This window comes from Sinohyriopsis cumingii, chromosome 2, assembly GCF_028554795.1.
Source record: "Sinohyriopsis cumingii isolate HCF-2022 chromosome 2, ASM2855479v2, whole genome shotgun sequence".
NCBI classification, from domain to species: domain Eukaryota; kingdom Metazoa; phylum Mollusca; class Bivalvia; order Unionida; family Unionidae; genus Sinohyriopsis; species Sinohyriopsis cumingii.
The window spans coordinates 93676329-93696531 of record NC_142962.1 but is presented as its reverse complement, the minus strand read 5'-3'; the positions used below and the strand labels follow the sequence as shown (position 1 = coordinate 93696531).

Sequence of the window (20203 nt, the reverse complement as noted above, 5' to 3'; positions counted from 1 at the left end):
GTGTTGTATTGACAGGATGACTAATTATTAATCATGTTCATTGTGTTGTATTGACAGAGAATGGCCAAGCATTGATCATGTACATTGTGATGTATTGACAGAATGACTAATTATTAATCATGTTCGTTGTGTTGTATTGACAGAGAATGGCCAAGCATTGATTATGTACATTGTGATGTATTGACAGAATGACTAATTATTAATCATGTTCGTTGTGTTGTATTGACAGGATGACTAATTATTAATCATGTTCATTGTATTGTATTGACTGAGGATGGCTAATTAATAATCATGTTCATTGTGTTGTATTGACAGAGGATGGCTAATTATTAATCATGTTCATTGTGTTGTATTGACAGAGGACGACAAATTATTAATCATGTTCATTGTGTTGTATTGACAGAGGATGACTAATTATTAATCATGTTCATTGTGTTGTATTGACAGAGGATGGCCAAGCATGTGATGAATGTTCATCTGAATGCCCTACAGACCACAGAGGAACAGAGAGAGGGAGAACTGGACCTTAATACTCTCAAGAAGTACATTGCCTTCTGCAGGAGGTACAATTCCAGATCAGATTTTGTTAACTAGATATCAGGGAATTTGATGGTTACAAGTGTAAATGTGATCGTAGAGAGATGCCCGAATGTAGATTTTAGCTGCAGGAGGTATGATTCCTGTTGATTTCTGTTTATTAGAGATCTAAGTGAAGATCTGATGGTTACAAGTGTAAATGTGATCATAGAGGGATGGCAAAGTTTGCACAGTTTAGCAGCAGGAGGTATGGCTCCAAATCAGACTTTATTTAGCAAAGATTTTATGGTTAGAAGTTTAATGTAATCATAGAGATATGCCAGAGTGCTTATTTTAGCTCTAACTACTGCAGGGTCATTGATGGTTAGAAGTGTAAATGTAGAGGTATGCAAGAGTGCTTATATTAGCTCAGATCGCCGTAGGGCTATATGAACTTGTGCTGTGGCCCACTATCTGTACAGACCTGCTGATTTTGCTGTAAGTCTCCTTAACAGAAATAAATGTTTGACTTGGCTTCTGTTTCCAGATGAGTCTAGTTTCATCCAGGTTGAAAACTTGTCTGGGATTTTTGCTTCCCTTCTCAATGGTGGTCTGTAGGATTGCAGTAACTTTTCCTTTTATGTATGTAATTCTCTACAAATTTTAATTAGACTGTAATGTTTATAAATTAAATATCGTAGCCGGGTAGTGATTATATTCCGTGGAAGATACCACTATTCCATAAATTGCTTAGTTTTGCCAAGATTTGATGAGATGACAGATCACATGGTCCCGTGACACAATACTAGCCAGTCCTTGAATACAACCAGAAACATGGCAAGCGAGACGGACAGGAGGAGACCAGATTTGTGTTGCTCATTCAAAAGTTGAACCTGCTTCCACAATATGCTCATAGCTATATCTGTTGAATTGTGTGTTAACAATGTGTTTAAGACCTGACAGCAGAAACATACAACATTAAGAAGGTGCTCTTGTTTCATATTTTGGAATTTTTAAAAAAAGCAGTGTAATTTTAAAATAAATACTGATACATTGTGCGCTGTTCAAAAATGTGATAAGGATCAAGTGGTTCATTCTTATTGTATATAAATGACATTCATTACCTACCCCCAACACACACACATATCACCTAAGGTGATAATTGGCTGACTGGATAATTGAGCATTGTCACCAAACATGACAAGAAAAGGTTATGCTGTCCTTAAGTACACAAGTGAATCCTTGTTACACTTTTATTGTGAGATGGCTCAATAGTCTGATCACAAAAGTTGGTCATCAGACGTGGCAGTAAAGTTCATCAGATAACATGGATGAAAATTCAAGGTCATATATATCTTTTTTCTTTCTAGCAAATGTGGCCCACGCCTGTCATCAGAGGCAGCTGAGAAGCTGAAGAATCGCTATGTTTTGATGAGGAACAGTGCTGGAGAATATGAGAGGGAAACTGGCAAGAAAGTCACCATCCCCATCACTGTGAGGTAAATGATTCCACAATGAGGAAATTGTAAATTTTGTTTATATTTGGTGAAGATGAGCCTAATTTTATTGTCACCTGAGAAGTATTCCAGATATGGATAATCTCTTTCCTTGAGGATGTAGCATATTCTCTATTTGCCTCTGCATTCTTAAGGCAATAAGAGGAACAAGAACCACAGTGATTCATGCTGGGACCTGTCATATTTTGTTATGAATGTTGATGCATATCTATCACTTCTCTGCCAGCAGCAGTGTTGTTAAAGAGACCAACACCTTTGTTATTATTAGCTCAAAAAGTGTAATTGTCTTTTGTCTCTAATCCACTCCATGTCCCGACTCCTTTAATACTAGTTTCTTTTTGCTCCTTAACTACTGGGAGGTTTGGTCATACCAGGCAGCTTGAATATCTTATATTGCTACAAACTCTGAATGAATTACCAGTTGAAAATATTGTTTTAACCAAGACTTCTGATGTCTAGATGGCACAAAATGAAAGTTGTCACTCTTGCATCGATTATGGCAATCACATCAACCATCTTGGAAATCTTGTTATCACTGCCTCTCCTGAAAGGATGGTCATATTGATATGGAGTTTTCACCAGAAGACTTGTGATGTCTAGTAGTTGGTTCTAAGGGCTGTTCCAGTAAAACGTGACCCCCGTGGGGAAGGCACTTTCAAATTCAACCAACCCACAATTATGATCCACTGTCAGATATGTTTTAATCAAAAACACTGCCCCCTACAGAAGCATATTTTTTTAACATAATTTCTTGCTATGGGTTAGTGGGCAGTAGAAATGATTTTAATATTGGGTTGGGGACAGAAGCGATTTAAATGACAGCTGGCTTGAGGTAATCTACTGAATTCTTATAGATCATATAATCAACTGCCTATTTTTATTTGTATTCATTCATTATAATCAATCTTTTGTCCTTTATTTTGCTTGTCTGTCAGCCATGTATGTCTCTGATAGTGTGAAATCACAAATTTTCATGGTGGCTTATTATTTGTATGTCGTTGATCATTCCCTTAATACCTGCTAATATAATGTCCATAAATACAGATTTTATAATAGGGATTTCTATTTTAATACAGACATCTTGAATTTGTATCCTACAACTCTGTCTACTAAAGTGATCAATATGTTTTGCTATTTTTCTTTGTTTTCAGGCATACTGCTTTTGATTAGAATAATAATTAAATCTTGTATTGCTTTAAATGTGTGGTCAAATGCTATGATTCCTTGTTATTATGTTTTTCAATAAATGTTTTGGTAAACTTATAATACATGATTTGTCAGGGAAAAAAACATTAATGCCTGTGGAAGTGATGTTGCATTATTTCTGCCTACTTTTACGCTATATCGTTTCTTTTAAGAACATATTCACTTACCGATGTCTTATTTTTATGCTTGTTGCAAGACCAATATAAAGTTTTTAAAAAAAAAAATATAGCAAGTCAAACATTTTTATATCATGTGTTTTACTGGAACAGCCCTAAATGAAAATGTTGCCAATCTTAATTTAAATATGATCAAACGAGAGGTCAATTTAGAACTCTCTTTATCACTTGGGAATATCAGTTGCTTTCAGCACTCGACAGTTACAAATAAGAAACTGTATTAACATGGAATTCCTGGATATTCTATTTGGTCATTAGAGCATCAGTCAGTTGCTTTGTTTTTGCTAATAACTGCAGTGTCACTCAAATGACTTGGGTGTATTTTCTCATGTCCCATTTGAGTCTTTTCTTCCTCTCACACTTTAATCTTTAAGTAGAGGCCATGTATTCAAAGATAACAAAAATGGAGTAAATTCTAAAGCAAGGAAAATATTTTACTTTAAATCTCTTTAAGCTATATTTCTGCATTTTCAGACAACTGGAAGCCATTGTACGCATGTCTGAATCCTTGGCCAAAATGAAGCTGAAACCGTTCGCAACAGAGGCTGATGTGGATGAGGCACTGCGACTTTTCCAGGTCTCCACTTTGGATGCTGCCTTGTCTGGCAATCTTTCTGGTAAACTTCAACAATAGATTCATTCTACTAGATGCGTATGTTAGAGCACAAATGTTTTTCAAATAATTTCACAGATGGATTAGAAAAGGATGAAAAACTGATTAAAGATGAATATATGAATTGGACATTAACAACGTTCCATTCTCTGGCAGCTTCTTGCCCACTGCAGGCAGTGTGGAAAGGATTTTAATATTGGTCATGGTAAAACAAAGAAACTTTGAATTGGCTCGTTGTACAAACTCAAATACCTCGGTAACTTGTAACTTTTTTTAAAAGCAGAACTAACAAATGCAGAGGCATTATTTACCGAGTTCTTAATGGAACAAGGACTACCCCTAGCAGTAGGAGGCTACATTGGTCCTTTGTTCAAATGGATGTTTCATGATTACAAAATTGCAGAAAATAAGCATCAGCAGGAACAAAATCTAATTTTGTTAGGTGTTTAGCAAAGGAGAATTTGCTTAAAATTGCAGAAGCCATGAAAATTTGGCCATTTAGTATTGCAGCAGACGGGAGCAGTGATTATGATGACAAAAAGTTGTAGCCAGTCTGTGTAATAGACTTTGACAACGAAAAGGGCAAAGTCAGAGTGCTCTTCTTTCATTACCAGAATCAACAGTAGATTCCACTGTAGAAAACATTTTTTATTTGCTTGAGAAATGCTTTGAATAAACATAAATTGGCATCACTGCATGGGGTTTTCAGTTGATAATGCATCAGTGATGATTGGAATTCATAAAGGTGATACATTCTATATTTTGAAAAATGTCTCCAGCAGTGTACATGTCAGGTTGTCCCTGCCATATCCTGTACCTTGCTGCAGGAAAGGCTGCTGATAAATGTGAAGAACCCCTGAAGTATCAGGTTGGCATTCTACCTGACAATGTATTTCTTGCAGACAGAGTTGATGTGCAATGGCACCTTATTTCCCAGCTAAAAGATTAAATAACTGGAAGATATATATTTCCTCTTCTTTGTAAGGTTTTGAAAGGAATATTGGTTCTTTACCGCTCCAATGCTGACTGAGAGATTGTTCAGTATTTTTAACACATTAACCTCTGGTGATGAGTTTATGTGGCAGGAGGTAGTAGCCTACTGCTGAGTTCTTGAGCATCAAGGTCATGTATGATAAACCATAGTGGTTGGTATTATAGAAAGGTAGACAGCTGTAGCTCTACAATGATACCAAATAATCTGGAAGTTCTAGTTGCACTTCAAAATACAGAGGAAAAAACCTAATTATTTTGACCTGAAATTTTTTTCCACCCAAAATTCGCCCGTGGTTGGATTCCAATTTTGTGTCTGGATTTTAGACTTTTTGGTCTCATATCTAAGGCAGACTGGTGTGAATTGCAGAAAGTAGGATAAGATGGGCATTTGGAATAGAGTGGTCTCGATACGAAAATAATGGATCCAGTAAGCAAAAAAACTTTTACCCTTCTGCTCATGCGCGAGCCAAATAGCCAATGAAAACAATGTTTCTAACACAACTAGGCATTATGTTGTTGGAAAATTACCTAGAAGTTGATTTGTTGGGATTTATTCAGAAATAGCTTTCAAAATGTGTTTCCTACTCGAATTTCAGGCGATAACAACAAAAACCTGCAGGGGTTAAAGTGTTGAGAATAAAACTGAATGCACATCCAGGCTCTGTAAACCAGCACTATTGGTGTGCAGAAGATTCATAATCTCAGCTGGTACAAAGTGTTTCGAAATGCAACATGAGAAACTGTTGCTTTTTAAAGCTCAGAGTGCTTTATATGAAATTTTGAAGCAGTAATTGATGTTAAAAGACTAGAATGGATAAATAAATCATTTTGTACATATGCTCATTGAATTTTATTATGTTATTGTAGATTACTCGCTTTTTTTTGTCCACTTGGATTAAACTCTTTTCTCGCCAGGGTTTTGCGTGTATGTGTATGTTATGGATTTGTAATATCTCTACTTTTTTATGTAGGAATTCATATTTACATCTTCTTGGACTGGTTTACCTTCCTAAAGTTTTATTGTGTAATTCTTTGGTTTTAGCTCTGTTAATCTCAGACCTGAAGATCTTGTGCATAGAATGTTTTCAATCCATCATCTTTCCATCCATTAGCACAAGTTTGTTACCAGAACACTTCCTAAAGTAATTGGAGGATTGCCATGAAATTTTACAAACATGGTGATCTCTAGACCAAGTCCTAAATGAAAATGGTTTCATCTGGACATCCAGTATAGCCGCTACAGTGGCATTGATGAAAATGTTGCTATTGCTACTACGGATTTTCAGTAAAGACGTCTTTTGGTGTCTAGTTTGCCCTGAATAATATTTAAATGAATTTGACATCATCTAGGCATTAAAGTTAACAATAGTGTACCTAGTGTATGCCATCAGATATGAATGAAGATGCAAAGTATTGAGAAATCTTGAAACCATTGTTGTGATAAAGTACGCAATCAACGGAATAGGAAATTTTTTATCTACAAAGCTTCTTTTGACAAGTTACCATGCTTACTATCCAGAACATCAAGCCCCTTTGTCCACCTCATAATTTCATCCTCCGGTTACGAGGAAGATAAGAGAAATTTGGCAATGAGAGAATCAAAATGACTACCATGTCATCAGCTCATTGTAGGTTTTCGTTGGATGCTTGTATCGATGTCTTAGTTTGCTCTTGGAAATTTGCCTTTGTTTATGTGTTCAGTATGTTTGTTTGTTTTTTTAGCAAAGTGTTCCAACTTTACATTTTATAAGAGAATAGTTACCCTCTCAGTCCTTGCTTTAGTTAATTGTGACTTTAGGTATTTTGGTAATCAGGGATTCATTCATCTAGATATGATATTCTCTGTTCTTACCCTTCTCTTTACATGGTGTTGGGATGAAGAATTGCTTCTATGTGGTAGTTTCAGAATTTTTTTTTTAGTACTTGCTTCATTAGAACTTCATCGTATTTATGCGTAGAGTAAGTACTACTATGCAATTTGAGTCTGGAATCTTGAATTCCACTTTGTTCATCATTTTTTGCATTAATAATTAGTACTTGCTTAGGTGGTAGTCTTGTTCATCAATAGTGGAAATGGATTAAATAATAAGTACTTGCTTAGGCAGTTTCTTCAGTTATTGCATTGAAATATTTTTAATGTAACATTTCATCTGTAGATTTTCAAATTAGTACTAGTTTAGTCAGAATTTATTGCATTCAATAATTTTATTTCACTGCTTCAGATAGTATAAACAGTACAATATTAATTGTTGCATGATACATTTTTTTGCACTGCTTTGAAATTAAAAATTTGCGTGCATTATTTTCTTTCATAGTTAATAGATTCTGCATAATTTACTTTTCTGGAGCATCACAAAATGTGAAGAAATATAGGCACAAGAAGGCCACACTTCTTACTGTGAAAATGCTTGATCAGTTGAATGGAGATTGTGTGTCGAAATCTTGTGCATTCCGGAGTTTGTGGATTGCTTATCATGATAGAGTTAGTTCCACGACTCTTCAAAATCATTGTATCTCTTGACTTCACAAGAAAGATCTCACATGCTTCTGGGGTTGAGAAGTTCCATACTATCCAGTGACCAAAGAGTTACATTCAGATTCCCATAGGATAGCACTCTAAGAAAGAGAAAGATCCCATATACTCTTGAGATTGAGGAATAGAGGAGGAAGCCAAATCCTTCCTCCCATAACCGATTCAGCCCCGATCCCGTCTGTATGCGTGATGAGGCTGTACCCTACTTCCAAGCTCTGCAGCATCAAGGTCATTTAAGATACACCAACGTGGGTGGTATTAAAAAAAAGCAGACACCTATAGCTCTCAAATGATATCAAATAATCTAAAAAATACAGAGAGAAAAACCTCATTTTTTGGACCTGTTTTTTTTTTTCTCACCCAAAATTCGCTCAAGATCAGAATGCGATTTTGTGTCCGAATTTTAGACCTTTTGGCCTCAGATCTAAGGCATGCCGGGCTTAACTGCACACAGACAGGTGAAACTTTGCAAAAACTAGGATAAGGTGGTCATTTGGAATAAATTGCGGTCTCCATACGAAAATGATCAGTCCATTAAGCAAAAAAAAAAGAAAGAACTCCAACTTTTACCCTTCTGCTTTTGCGCAAGCAAAATAACCAATGGAAAATGATGTTTCTAATACAACTAGCCATTAGTCTCATGGAAAATCTGTTGAAAGCCGATGTATTAGGATGTATTCAGAAATAGCTCCCCCAGATATCTTTCCTACGCACATTTCAGGCAAAAACGACAAAAATTTCTGGGGCTGAACGAGTTAACAGTGAGAATTCTCACCCAAGTCCCAGACATAGTCAGACAATAGACAACAGAATATGCAATCATCTGTAGGTTAAGCATGAAAGATCAGGTTGACACAAATGCATTTCAGTTCTACTGATCAATCCTGTTTGGGATGGGCAGTTGGCATATACTTGTATTGACTAAAAAAGGGGATCAGATCATCATCCACCATCCCGCTGTTTCCTATGACCCCTTTTAATCCCTATAGGACACGGGGGACATCCATTCCAGGGAAACAAATCTTCCAATCCATTAATGACATGGTGGATGTTCATGCCTTGGCCTCTGAACAGTTCCCCCAACCACCATTGGCTGCTTTAGATGGCACAGATGGGCATTTCGAGGGGAACCTGGGCCCGTCTTTTGGTCAAGCAGCTGTATGTTATTTAGCTTCAAGCTTGTATGCTAGTTAGCATACCTTCCATGCCAATTAGTTTCATCACAGTCTTCTGATAGAGGCAGATGCCAAAAAGTTTGTTGCTATCATCAAGCTATTCTCTCTCTCTCTCTCTCTCTCTCTCTCTCTCTCTCTCTCTCTCTCTCAAACCTAAATTGTTTTCCCTGTAAGAACATTTTATTTTGAGCTTTCGATCCTTCACTGGCATCTCAAGACCAGATAGTGACCTCATGCTGACTGCCCCTTGGGGTCTTCCTTGAACGTGTTTTGAGGGATGCAGACTGAACAGTTCAAGATGCAGCATCAATTCATTTCATCCTGTTATCCATCTTTAACTGACGAAGCAGCCAGAAGGGTCACGGGAGAAAGCCTTAGGAATCTACATTTCCCAGGAAAATGGGTGATGGGGTACTCTTGGGTCCTTGGCTAGCCCTCTTTTGATACGTTTGGTCAGTGATAATAAAAGATGTATGTGTGCTTTCTGTACTAAAGGAAGGAGTTTAGCTTCATTTCCATGAACATTTTCATCTTGCAAGGACCCCTACCCTCTTTCACCAATCAAAACTGACTTGTTTAAGAGAGGATGACAAATGACCATTTAACGACTTTCTTCTCTCACATTTTGCTTGTCTCCAAAAAGGGTTGAAAGTTTCCTTTTATTGTTGATTTTCGAACATGTATATGATGCATCAGGAGAAACCATTCAAGATGATATTTAGGATGTGTTCCCTTTTTCTTCTTCTCCTCACTGAGAGGTTTTCCAATTTCAAACTACCATTTGGATTAGCCTCCACTCCCAGATCTTTCTGTCACCCACCTGAGGACTTTAGTATTTTGATGACTGGTTGATACACAATAGCACCATAGAGTCCCTTCTGCAAGATCTGCTGGTCCAAAGTGAATCGTTGAGGACTCTTTTTGAACCTAGAGAAATGAGAGCCAATCACTTACTGGGACTTTGCTTATGTTGTGATGATTTTCATTAACAACCTTAGAGCGAGTTCATGTTCTACTGGGGATGCAGGCCAAGATCTCACCAGCTTGCCTCACATCTGTTCCTCCTATGGAACCTAAACTCCACAGCAGCCTAGATGCACTTGTTTGGGAAAGGAACTTTACTTTCATGTCTCTCCAGTCCCATATCAGAGGGTCTGTATGCCTTCAGTCTAAGGTGGGATCATCTTTATCTTCAGAATGATTCTGTAAGTGTTGGGACCACCACTGCTCAGTTCATTCTTATGGCACCTGTATGGCAGACTTTCTTCCCTTCCTGTTTGAATGGTCTATTTCTAATACTAAGGGCAGCCCTGTTCAACATACACAAGTTCTTCAAGGCTTTGGATCCTCATCTTAACAATCCTATCGAGTATTTAAATGGAATCTATTGTGCATGTTGTGGGCTTTGTCAAAGCTCCATTGTGAACAGCAAGGTGAAGCTTCGTGCAAGAACCTTGCCGTAAAACCTTTATCCTGTTACCTTAGTGTGTGCAAGGACAAGGACTGAGCTTAACGCTTTAGGTATAGAAAATGGTTATTTATGGTTCAACAGCAATTACAAGCTTCTCTCCTTTTCATCTGGGTTTGTTGCATGAAAAACCAGCTTTGGTATCTTGGCTTCCTAGAGAACCCCCAGTTGCATGTTTTCTAGGGGGGCCCCAATAGAATGTGACCCATTCTGCTGCCATCTTGCAGTAGTAGACACTATCAGTCTTGTCCTTTCAAATACCATTAGATTTCCTCCAAACTGGGAAGGCAATAGTGACAGGTAATGGATGACTGCTATTAAAATGTAGTGGGGAGTGATGGTTCGAACTAATTTTACTGCCCCCTCTCCATTTTACCGAATTCCTATAACTCCAATCTTCACTCGATGGCAATGATAGGAGAACTTGTTTTGTATTAAAAAAATCCTGTTTTAGAGAAGAGTTCCACATGTGTGTAGAGTTTAATGACACATCATCACAGTTTTTGCATTATAGTGCTGAGTAAGTTTAGGCATTCAAAAAATGTCACAAAGACAAAGCTAATAAGGGTGAAATTCTTTTAATACCAAGTCCAACTTTTCAGACAAACCTAACTTGTAAGGTCCAAGGCATTAAAGATGTTTGTGGTATGTATTCCAGGTTGTCTTCATTAGTTCTCTTTTGAGACAAGCAGGAGGGTGTATTCAGCCTGTTGCATATACCCAATCCTGCAGCTCAATTATTTCAGATGACTGCTCCAGTGGTCTATTGGTTAGAGCATCCGCCTTGGATGTGGTAAGTCGCAGGGTCCAACCCCAGCCAAGTCAAACCAAAGACTTGTAAAATGGTACTAACAGCTGCCTCACTAGGCTCTAAGCATTAAGAAATTAGTGTTAGGGCTGGTTTATCTGCTGTCAGTATAATGTGACTGGGAGGGACATCATGCTGCTTGCCTGCAGCATGATGCCTCTGTGCTGGACATCACTATAAACTGCCACACTGTAGACATCATAGCGATATGACTGAATCTTTTTTAAAGCTATGTTAAAATCCAGATCACATATTATTTACAAACATGAGGTTTCTTAAAATCTATATTCATTTATTTCAGGAGTTGAGGGTTTCACCACAGAAGAGGACCAAGAGATACTGAGTCGCATCGAAAAGCAATTGAAGAGGAGGTTTGTCATTGGCTCCCAGGTGTCTGAGCATGCCATCATACAGGACTTCACACGTCAGGTAAGATGGAGGGATTAGCTGGCTAAGCAAAAGTACATTAAGTTCACCTGGCTATAAGGCCATATAGGGCCAGGTGAACTTGTGGTATGGCCTTGAGTCCATTAAGTATCTTCTGTCTTCCTGCAGTTGCTTGTTGTTACTCTGGAGTCATATTTCTAATCCATTTGTATGTCTGGCTTGGAATATAGGCTTGTATTATGAAATCTGAGGCTCCAGTAATGATCGAGATCTAACGCAGTGGTCTTGCTTGTAATTGGCTAAGTTTGTAGCCACTCGAGGAGGAGTATTTCTGATCTTACTTCAACCACTCTTGGAACACATGGTTACATCAAGATCTTAAAGGAGTTTGGTAATGAGCAAGATACAAGTATATTTATGAGGTGATCTTGCATCTGATTGGCTGAACTTTGTCCCATTCTGGAAGTTAACATTTCAGTGTCTATTTTTATCACACTTTGAATATGGGCTTGTATCATCAAGATCTTGGAGGAGTTGGATAATTAGGTGGCGCTCACCAGATAATATGTACTTTTGAGAGACTGACGTATGTAAGGTGAAGTAGTTCGCATTTAAAACATGCACAGTGGAGAGAATGTTGGCATACCTCTATGCTACATTAATGTAATGTGGATGATATTTCTTTTGGATATTGTACTTTTGGAAATTTTACATGATTTAAGCACACTGCTAAATAAAATGACTGCTCCCTTGTGTTAAAAAATCAGTCTGAATTAGTCTAAAGTACACTATACATAGCAGCTATTAAAATAGGGAAAATGAATTTTGCCAGACTAGACAATACCAGCTTCTGAAAGTGCAATGAATGAATTACCAAATATATAAAATGTAAAAAAAAGTTATCGGCTCTTTTTTATACAATTTACCTCTGAAGTTCAGGAAGTGAAAATGACCAAGTAGAGCTAGCACTTTTTTGAAAGGTGCACATTTGAAGTAAGGCCAAGCTGTATACTCTATAACCCATAGTACACCCATCAGTCGTACACCAAAATAAAGGGAATTAAAGGTTCTTTGCATTATACCTAAGATACACAAGGTCTTTTTTAAATAGCCAGTATAACCAGTGAGGAAAGCCGAGGAAATTCTTTCTTTAAAATCCTAACCCTATGCAAAATACGAAACTGTAGAGCGCCACCTTAGTAAGGTGATCTTGCATATGACTGAATGAGCTTGTTGCTATACTTGCGCTTATATTGTCAAGATCACAGATGTGTTCCATAATGGTCGAGATCCACACAAAATAATTATCTGATTGGCTGAACATAATTGCTACTCTAGAGACCATATTTCTGATCTAACTTTTATTGAATGTGTGAATGTATGTAGATATCAAGTGTATGTTTCATCATCCGCCTTTTGAACAAGTTTGATGTTAGCAAGATCCACACATTTTAATGATGGGATCTTGCAGCTTAAACAGCTGAGCCTGTCACTTTAAAGGTCGTATTTCTGATTCTGTTTCATTTTTTTTTAAAAATCAAACTTTGAATGTAGGATTTTACAGACCTACCACTAGTCCTGATTTACTCAGGATCATTCCAAATATTTGTATAAATATTCGAAAATCCCAATTTCCCAATGTTTTGCCCAAAATCCAGATTTTTTACAATACATTCTCTTCCCTCCCACCCCACCCCCACCCCGAGTAACTTTTTGATTCACAAGGGCTGTAACAAGTGAAGAAATACAGTGGGTGAAAATTCTCCCATGGGACGGAAACTCCATCTTCAGAATTTCCCCACAGGTGATCTTCCAAATCCTGCAAATCAATGGAGCTGGTGGTGGTAGGGGGTTAAAGTAGTTGGAAAACATTTAGTATGGGAAAACAGTGCTATTGGGTACTAAATTTGAACTTATGGTTTACTGTTGAGTGAGCAAACTTAAGTTTTTGTGCAGTATTCAGTTCATTGGAGGCCCCTTGGATGTGTTCTGATGAATTACAAGTTCATACTTTGCACCATAATCCAGAGCCCTACACAGAAAGCCCAAAAACTTGTTCTTCTGATTCCAGTTATTTGATTCCTACATTTGCCTTGTAGGAACAGTAGCAGATAAATGGCACTGAATTGTCTGAATGAGACACCTTGGACAATTTTTTACCTCCTTGTACATTATTGTGTTCAAACCCCCACCCCGAGTAACTTTTTGATTCACAAGGGCTGTAACAAGTGAAGAAATACAGTGGGTGAAAATTCTCCCATGGGACGGAAACTCCATCTTCAGAATTTCCCCACAGGTGATCTTCCAAATCCTGCAAATCAATGGAGCTGGTGGTGGTAGGGGGTTAAAGTAGTTGGAAAACATTTAGTATGGGAAAACAGTGCTATTGGGTACTAAATTTGAACTTATGGTTTACTGTTGAGTGAGCAAACTTAAGTTTTTGTGCAGTATTCAGTTCATTGGAGGCCCCTTGGATGTGTTCTGATGAATTACAAGTTCATACTTTGCACCATAATCCAGAGCCCTACACAGAAAGCCCAAAAACTTGTTCTTTTGATTCCAGTTATTTGATTCCTACATTTGCCTTGTAGGAACAGTAGCGGATAAATGGCACTGAATTGTCTGAATGAGACACCTTGGACAATTTTATACCTCCTTGTACATTATTGTGTTCAAACACCCACCCCAGAACTTGGTTGCATAGAAAGATATTTTTTTAAAAAAATAATTTGTTGCATTATCAGTCAGGACAATAATGTTTTTTCTCTCCTATTCAGTACAGTTACAAATGTATAAATGGCTTTAAGAAAAGCACATTCATTCGAGTTGAAGCTCCAAAGTGTAATTGACTACTACTTCCGACTGCTGGTCCTGTATGGGGGTAAAATGCATTGTCTAGTTCAGCAACTTTATACAATGTATATGTGCTAACCAACTTTTATGTTGAGAACATTCCGAATACAGTCATTTAAGAAAGAAAGAAATAGCTTGTTTGATCCCAATAGATTTGTACTGAAAACAAAATAAAATAAAGCACCATAATTTTATCCATATTTAATTTACTTGACAAAAGTTCAGAATATCGGATCATATTTTTTTAGTTGTCCATTTCAGATACCTGTATTTTTTTGATAACTCTTGCTGTTAGAGCATTTCTAAAATACATGTACACATACCAGGATTTTACCTCCTGAATCATCTGATAAATTATTTTTTGTGATAAAGGAAGCACATTTTTTTAAAATTTACAATGAGAAATTTATGTATTAATGATTAATGGATGTATGCTTCATTGTGTCAAAGTTACTCTATTTTATTTATAGCTTCCATTGGGTAGGGGTGTTGCCCCCATGACCTTGATCATGGGCATACTTTACAGTATTGTGGTGTTTCCAAACTTTAACCTACTCAAAAAATGATGCAGAAATATAAAAAAATTCCATTTTCATCTTTTACGCTGATATTTAATGTTTAATTAAAATTTAACCTACTCAAAAAATGATGCAGAAATATAAAAAAAACATCCATTTTCATCTTTTACGCTGATATTTAATGTTTAATTAAAATTTAACAATCAATATAAAAGATGAAAATAAAATTTATTTTTACTTTATGACTGTAGCATACATTTCTTCATTGAGTAAATAGCATAAGACGGTGGAGATGTTTATAAAGTTTTTGTAAATATTTTGTCACAAACACTAACCCTAATTTTTTTCTCTAAAAACCTTTTTTAATTTGTTAAAATGTATTTTATTTTTTTTTTATTTTGTTTTTAAAAAATTTCCAAGATACATTGTGAGCTTGGTAATACATATTGATGCAATGGTCTTTCTGATTAGCCAAGTTGTTAAAGTCTACAGACCATTTCTGATCTGAGTTCAAGTCAGACATAGACTTGAATCGACAAGATTTTAGATTAGTTTTTTAATTTTATTGCAAGATCGGCAGATATTGATGTGTGATCTTACTATTCTGATTAAAATAATTTAACTAAATTTAGTAAATACTCTTGTACAAGAAAGACATACGCAAGATCTGTGCATTGCACTGAAATTAAATGCAGTTCAAAATGAGTGTAAATTCATCTTGTATTTATCAATTTGTTTTCCATTGACAATTAAATCACAGGTTTAAGGTTGCTCTGAGTTCTCACCCTTGTTGAAAAAATGAAAACCAGATATAAAAATAGGAAACTTCAGAATACAAGAGAACCATTTATATTTTAACAAATGCACAATTTGATATGAACTGTTCATAATGTATAAATGAAGAAAAGACCAACACTAAGTTGAGAAAGTAATGTGTCATAAGGATCAAGTTGTAAAACCAATGAATTGTTTGCAAGCTAGAGATTTGTTCTATGGATGTACTGTTAAAACCAATGAATTGTTGCAAGCTAGACTTGTTCTCTGGATGTACTGTTAAAACCAATGAATTGTTTGCAAGCTAGAGGCTTGTTCTATGGATGTACTGTTAAAACCAATGAATTGTTTGCAAGCTAGAGACTTGTTCTATGGATGTACTGTTAAAACCAATGAATTGTTGCAAGCTAGAGACTTGTTCTATGGATGTACTGTTAAAACCAATGAATTGTTGCAAGCTAGACTTGTTCTATGGATGTACTGTTAAAACCAATGAATTGTTGCAAGCTAGAGACTTGTTCCATGGATGTACTGTTAAAACCAATGAATTGTTGCAAGCTAGACTTGTTCTATGGATGTACTGTTAAAACCAATGAATTGTTGCAAGCTAGAGACTTGTTCTATGGATGTACTGTTAAAACCAATGAATTGTTGCAAGCTAGAGACTTGTTCTATGGATGTACTGTTAAAACCAATGAATTGTTGCAAGCTAGAGACTTGTTCTATGGATGTACTGTTAAAACCAATGAATTGTTTGCAAGCTAGAGACTTGTTCTATGGATGTACTGTTAAAACCAATGAATTTTTTGCAAGCAGATAGAGACTTGTTCTATAGATGTACTATTAAAACCAATGAATTGTTGCAAGCTAGAGACTTGTACTATGGATGTACTGTTAAAACCAATGAATTGTTGCAAGCTGGAGACTTGTTCTATGGATGTACTGTTAAAACCAATGAATTGTTTGCAAGCTAGAGACTTGTTCTATGGATGTACTGTTAAAATCAATGAATTGTTTGCAAGCTAGAGACTTGTTCTATGGATGTACTGTTAAAACCAATGAATTGTTGCAAGCTAGAGACTTGATGTATGGATGTACTGTTAAAATTAAAATGGCCTTGATAGACATAGACCACAACTTAAGCAAAGGCATGAGATAGTGAAGGAAGCAAATTTTGGTTAATAAGCTTGCAAGTTTTGCAAATACAAAAGAATTGCCATCTCCTTTGTTCAGTATGGATATTGGAATAATGGATTTCATGAATTTATGGATGTTTTTCATAAAGATAATAAATTGATGAGGGTCTTTTCTTATAAATCAGTTGACATAAAGGCAAAAACTGTTGTTCACATTGTGTGATTTGAACAACGAATAATGCTGATCTCCAGTAGGCTGTTGATGTGATTTCAAGTAGTGTTATTGGTTCTAGACAACTTATCTGTTAATCAACATTTATGGACACTCAGCAATACCAACAATTGAACATATTTGTTAAATTAGTGATTATCGGGAAGTAACATATTTCTGTTGCTGGAAGTAACAGAATGGTGATTCATTACCAGCCGTTGTACATGGAGCCAAAGTTAGTATTCTCAGTGACAAACCTCATATTATTTTTAAACCTTTGCATGTCACTGAAAAACATGCAAATGAAAAATCCCTCAATTCAAAATATAAAAATAAGAAAACTCCACATGACTTTTGACAATTTCTTTCCATGGAGACAAGTCATTGAACAAAGATGTTTTCACATAAAAGCGATTTGTTATAATTCACCAGCTAGTTAATGTACATGTATGTTGAGACTTTCATTGGTTTGTTTATTTATTTTAATTGTAACATGCATTTATATAAATGTCTGAAAATTTAATTACATATGAGTTCAGATATATTTTAGACAGTAATTATATATAATTCTCTAGTGATATCTCATCCATTTCAAACGAAACCCTAGTTAAACATAATAGACAAGTGCATCGATTAAATGCCTTTCAAATTCTTTTAAGCCATGGTTGGTAGGCTGGTTCCTGTCACAATTAGAGGTAGGCTGCTACTTCTCTGTCCTTCATAAAATCAATAAGCATTTTAAAAAGATTAAATAACATTTTTTTAATACTTAGAATGTTATTTGTGTTGAGTACCATAGTTTGGGCCAAATAACAGAAGAATAGCATTCCACCTGGTTTTGAAGGCTTTGAAACTGTGTGCCTATGATTTTACTGGAAAACAACATGGCTGTCATGTGAAATGCTAAATAAACATATATTATTCATATACTTTAGCAGTGATTAGTGTACATCTTTTCCAACAGAAATACCCAGAACGTGCTGTGCAGAAGGTGTTGCAGTTCATGTTGCGAAGAGGAGAAATGCAGCATAGAATGCAGAGGAAGATGCTATACAGAATGAAATAAGGACAAGATTGAAGGAAAAAAGCATGGGGCAACAACAACAAACAACAGTTGCATACAGTGTAAAGTGCAGTGTTAAGAACCGTATGCTTTATGGAATTTAGTAGCAGATGTGCCAAGAGTGTAAAATATCTCGTTTATTACAGAATGGAATTTTTTTTTTCTTCTTGTTTTTACCTGTAATAATAATTGTATCTAAATCATGTACATCTTCATTAATCATGTATATTTAACTTGGATCAGATAAAATTGCTGAGTATTTTGTACACAAGATTATTCTGTGATGCTGCTCAGATTTGAACAGTGTCTTTGAAATAATGAACAGTGTCTTTGAAATGGAGTTGAAGTCTTTGCATTGTAATTATCGACAGTATTTTGATTGTGTTGTTAGCTCTACTTGCCATAGACCAGAAAAGTTCATGGGATCGCCTGTTGTCTGTTCTCCATCCATCACTTGGCACAGGTTTCACTTTGGCATGAAACTTTACACAGTCATCGTAACGTCTAGTTTGAAGTGAAAATGGTGACACCTGACAGCCATTATGGCCACCACAGCAGCCATCTAAATAATCTTGCTAGCACTATATGAAGTCATGTCAGCATGGGGTTTTCTCAAGAAAACATATTATAGTCTTTATTGAATGAAAATGCATTGCTCTGACATCTGGTATGGGAGCAACATTGGCCATCTTGACTTTCTTTCTGTCACTACTTCTGTATGAGAGAAAGTCGTATCTACATGTGTTTTTTTTTTTTTTTTTACAGAAGACTGCTCAAGATGTCTAGTATGTCCTACATAAAGGTTTAACTGATTTTGCATCCAATATGCCCACCATGGCAGCCTGTATTTGCTATCCCTTCTAAACATACTGACACTGAGTTTTCACCAGAATAATTATGATGTCTAGTTGATCCTAAACAACAATGGCACAAGTTTAACTTTTGAATATGGCTGCCATGGGAGTTGGTGTTTGGTAGGTCCTGAATAAAAATGGTGTCCGTCTTGTAAATTCTGTTATTGTTGCTGCTTCAGAATTGATGGTCGTATCGACTCAAAATGTGGTTTTTCACCAAAAGAATCTCTATAATATATGTTTGGTCCAAAGTACAAATGGTGACAGTCTTTTACCAAATCTTTTCACTTCTCCAGAATGGATGGTCCTATTTGCATGAGGTTTTACCAAAAGACTCCCAATCATGTCTAGTTTGTGCTATATAAAAATTGTGCTGATTTTGGAACTAATATGACTGCAGTGAAATTTCACAATCTTGTTGCTCAAGAATAATACAGATGGTTTCAACACAATAACTAAAGAAAAATGGCATTGACTTCATTTCCTGGAAATCTTTTTCAACAGTAGAGCATCATTGTATTAAGAGACTTGGATTTTCTCTATTTGAGTTGTATCCCCGCGTGTTTCAAAGAACTTGTGTGTGTGCGTGGACTGAACCACATTGCAGTGATAGCTGCCATAAAATTTCAGATTTAACATATTTATCCCTTTGCATCAAACAACAATTGCTAAGTTTTAACTGTCATAGCTGTATCAAGTTGTGAAACAAATGACATCTGCAGCGGCTTATCTTTAATTGAAGTAATTTAAGTGGATTAATGCTGGTACAAAAGGTTCTCACTGTAAACAAAGCGGAAATACTGCCCCTGTTGTCCCCCCCCCCCACCATGATTGTATCCTCTAGTTGTTAAAAAATTTGACAAGTATGTACCCATTTTTGTCTGTCCCTCAATATAGACCCATTATAGTCCAAGTAACACACATGCATGTACAACAAATTTTCATGGGTGGAAAAAAAACTTTTTTTGTGGTACCACATAATCACATTTTTAAAAAACGTGGTCCATTTTTTCTTTTGTGGCGCAACATATTCACATTTTAAGAAACACAATTCACGATTTTTTTTTACTATTCGTAATTTTTTTCTTCACGTGGCAACAACTCACATTTCTTAAAAATAAAGATTTTTTTGCATTTAAGAAAAAATCAAGAACATGCTTTCTCATTTTCATGTTACAATAAATTTAAATTAAGAAACAAAATGTGTCTTTTCTTTTCTTTCATGGTGTTTAAAAATTCACACTACAGAAAAAAAAAATTGTGTATCTTTCATGGTACAAGTTTAGATTTTAAAATAAACAATAGTTTGTTGCTTCTTTGATGATCCCATTCAAGACTGCTCTTAAAACTCATCCTGCAAGAACAAACTTAAAGACCTAATAATGTTTCCTACCTTAAATAT

The 20203-nt window shown here is 36.0% G+C and overlaps 1 protein-coding gene across 1 annotated transcript in view; it reads left to right on the top strand.

The window, feature by feature from the left end:
* Positions 1 to 20003, top strand: part of LOC149805389 (DNA replication licensing factor mcm5-A-like) — a 63824-nt gene extending 43821 nt beyond the window's left edge. Inside the window, exons 11-15 of the mRNA XM_089949896.1 lie at positions 448 to 563; positions 1887 to 2015; positions 3890 to 4032; positions 11307 to 11434; positions 17849 to 20003. Of these exons, the coding sequence (XP_089806022.1) occupies positions 448 to 563; positions 1887 to 2015; positions 3890 to 4032; positions 11307 to 11434; positions 17849 to 17950 (618 nt within the window). The 3' untranslated portion in view covers positions 17951 to 20003. The remainder of the gene's footprint in view (positions 1 to 447; positions 564 to 1886; positions 2016 to 3889; positions 4033 to 11306; positions 11435 to 17848) is intronic.
* The last annotated feature ends 200 nt before the right edge of the window (positions 20004 to 20203 follow it).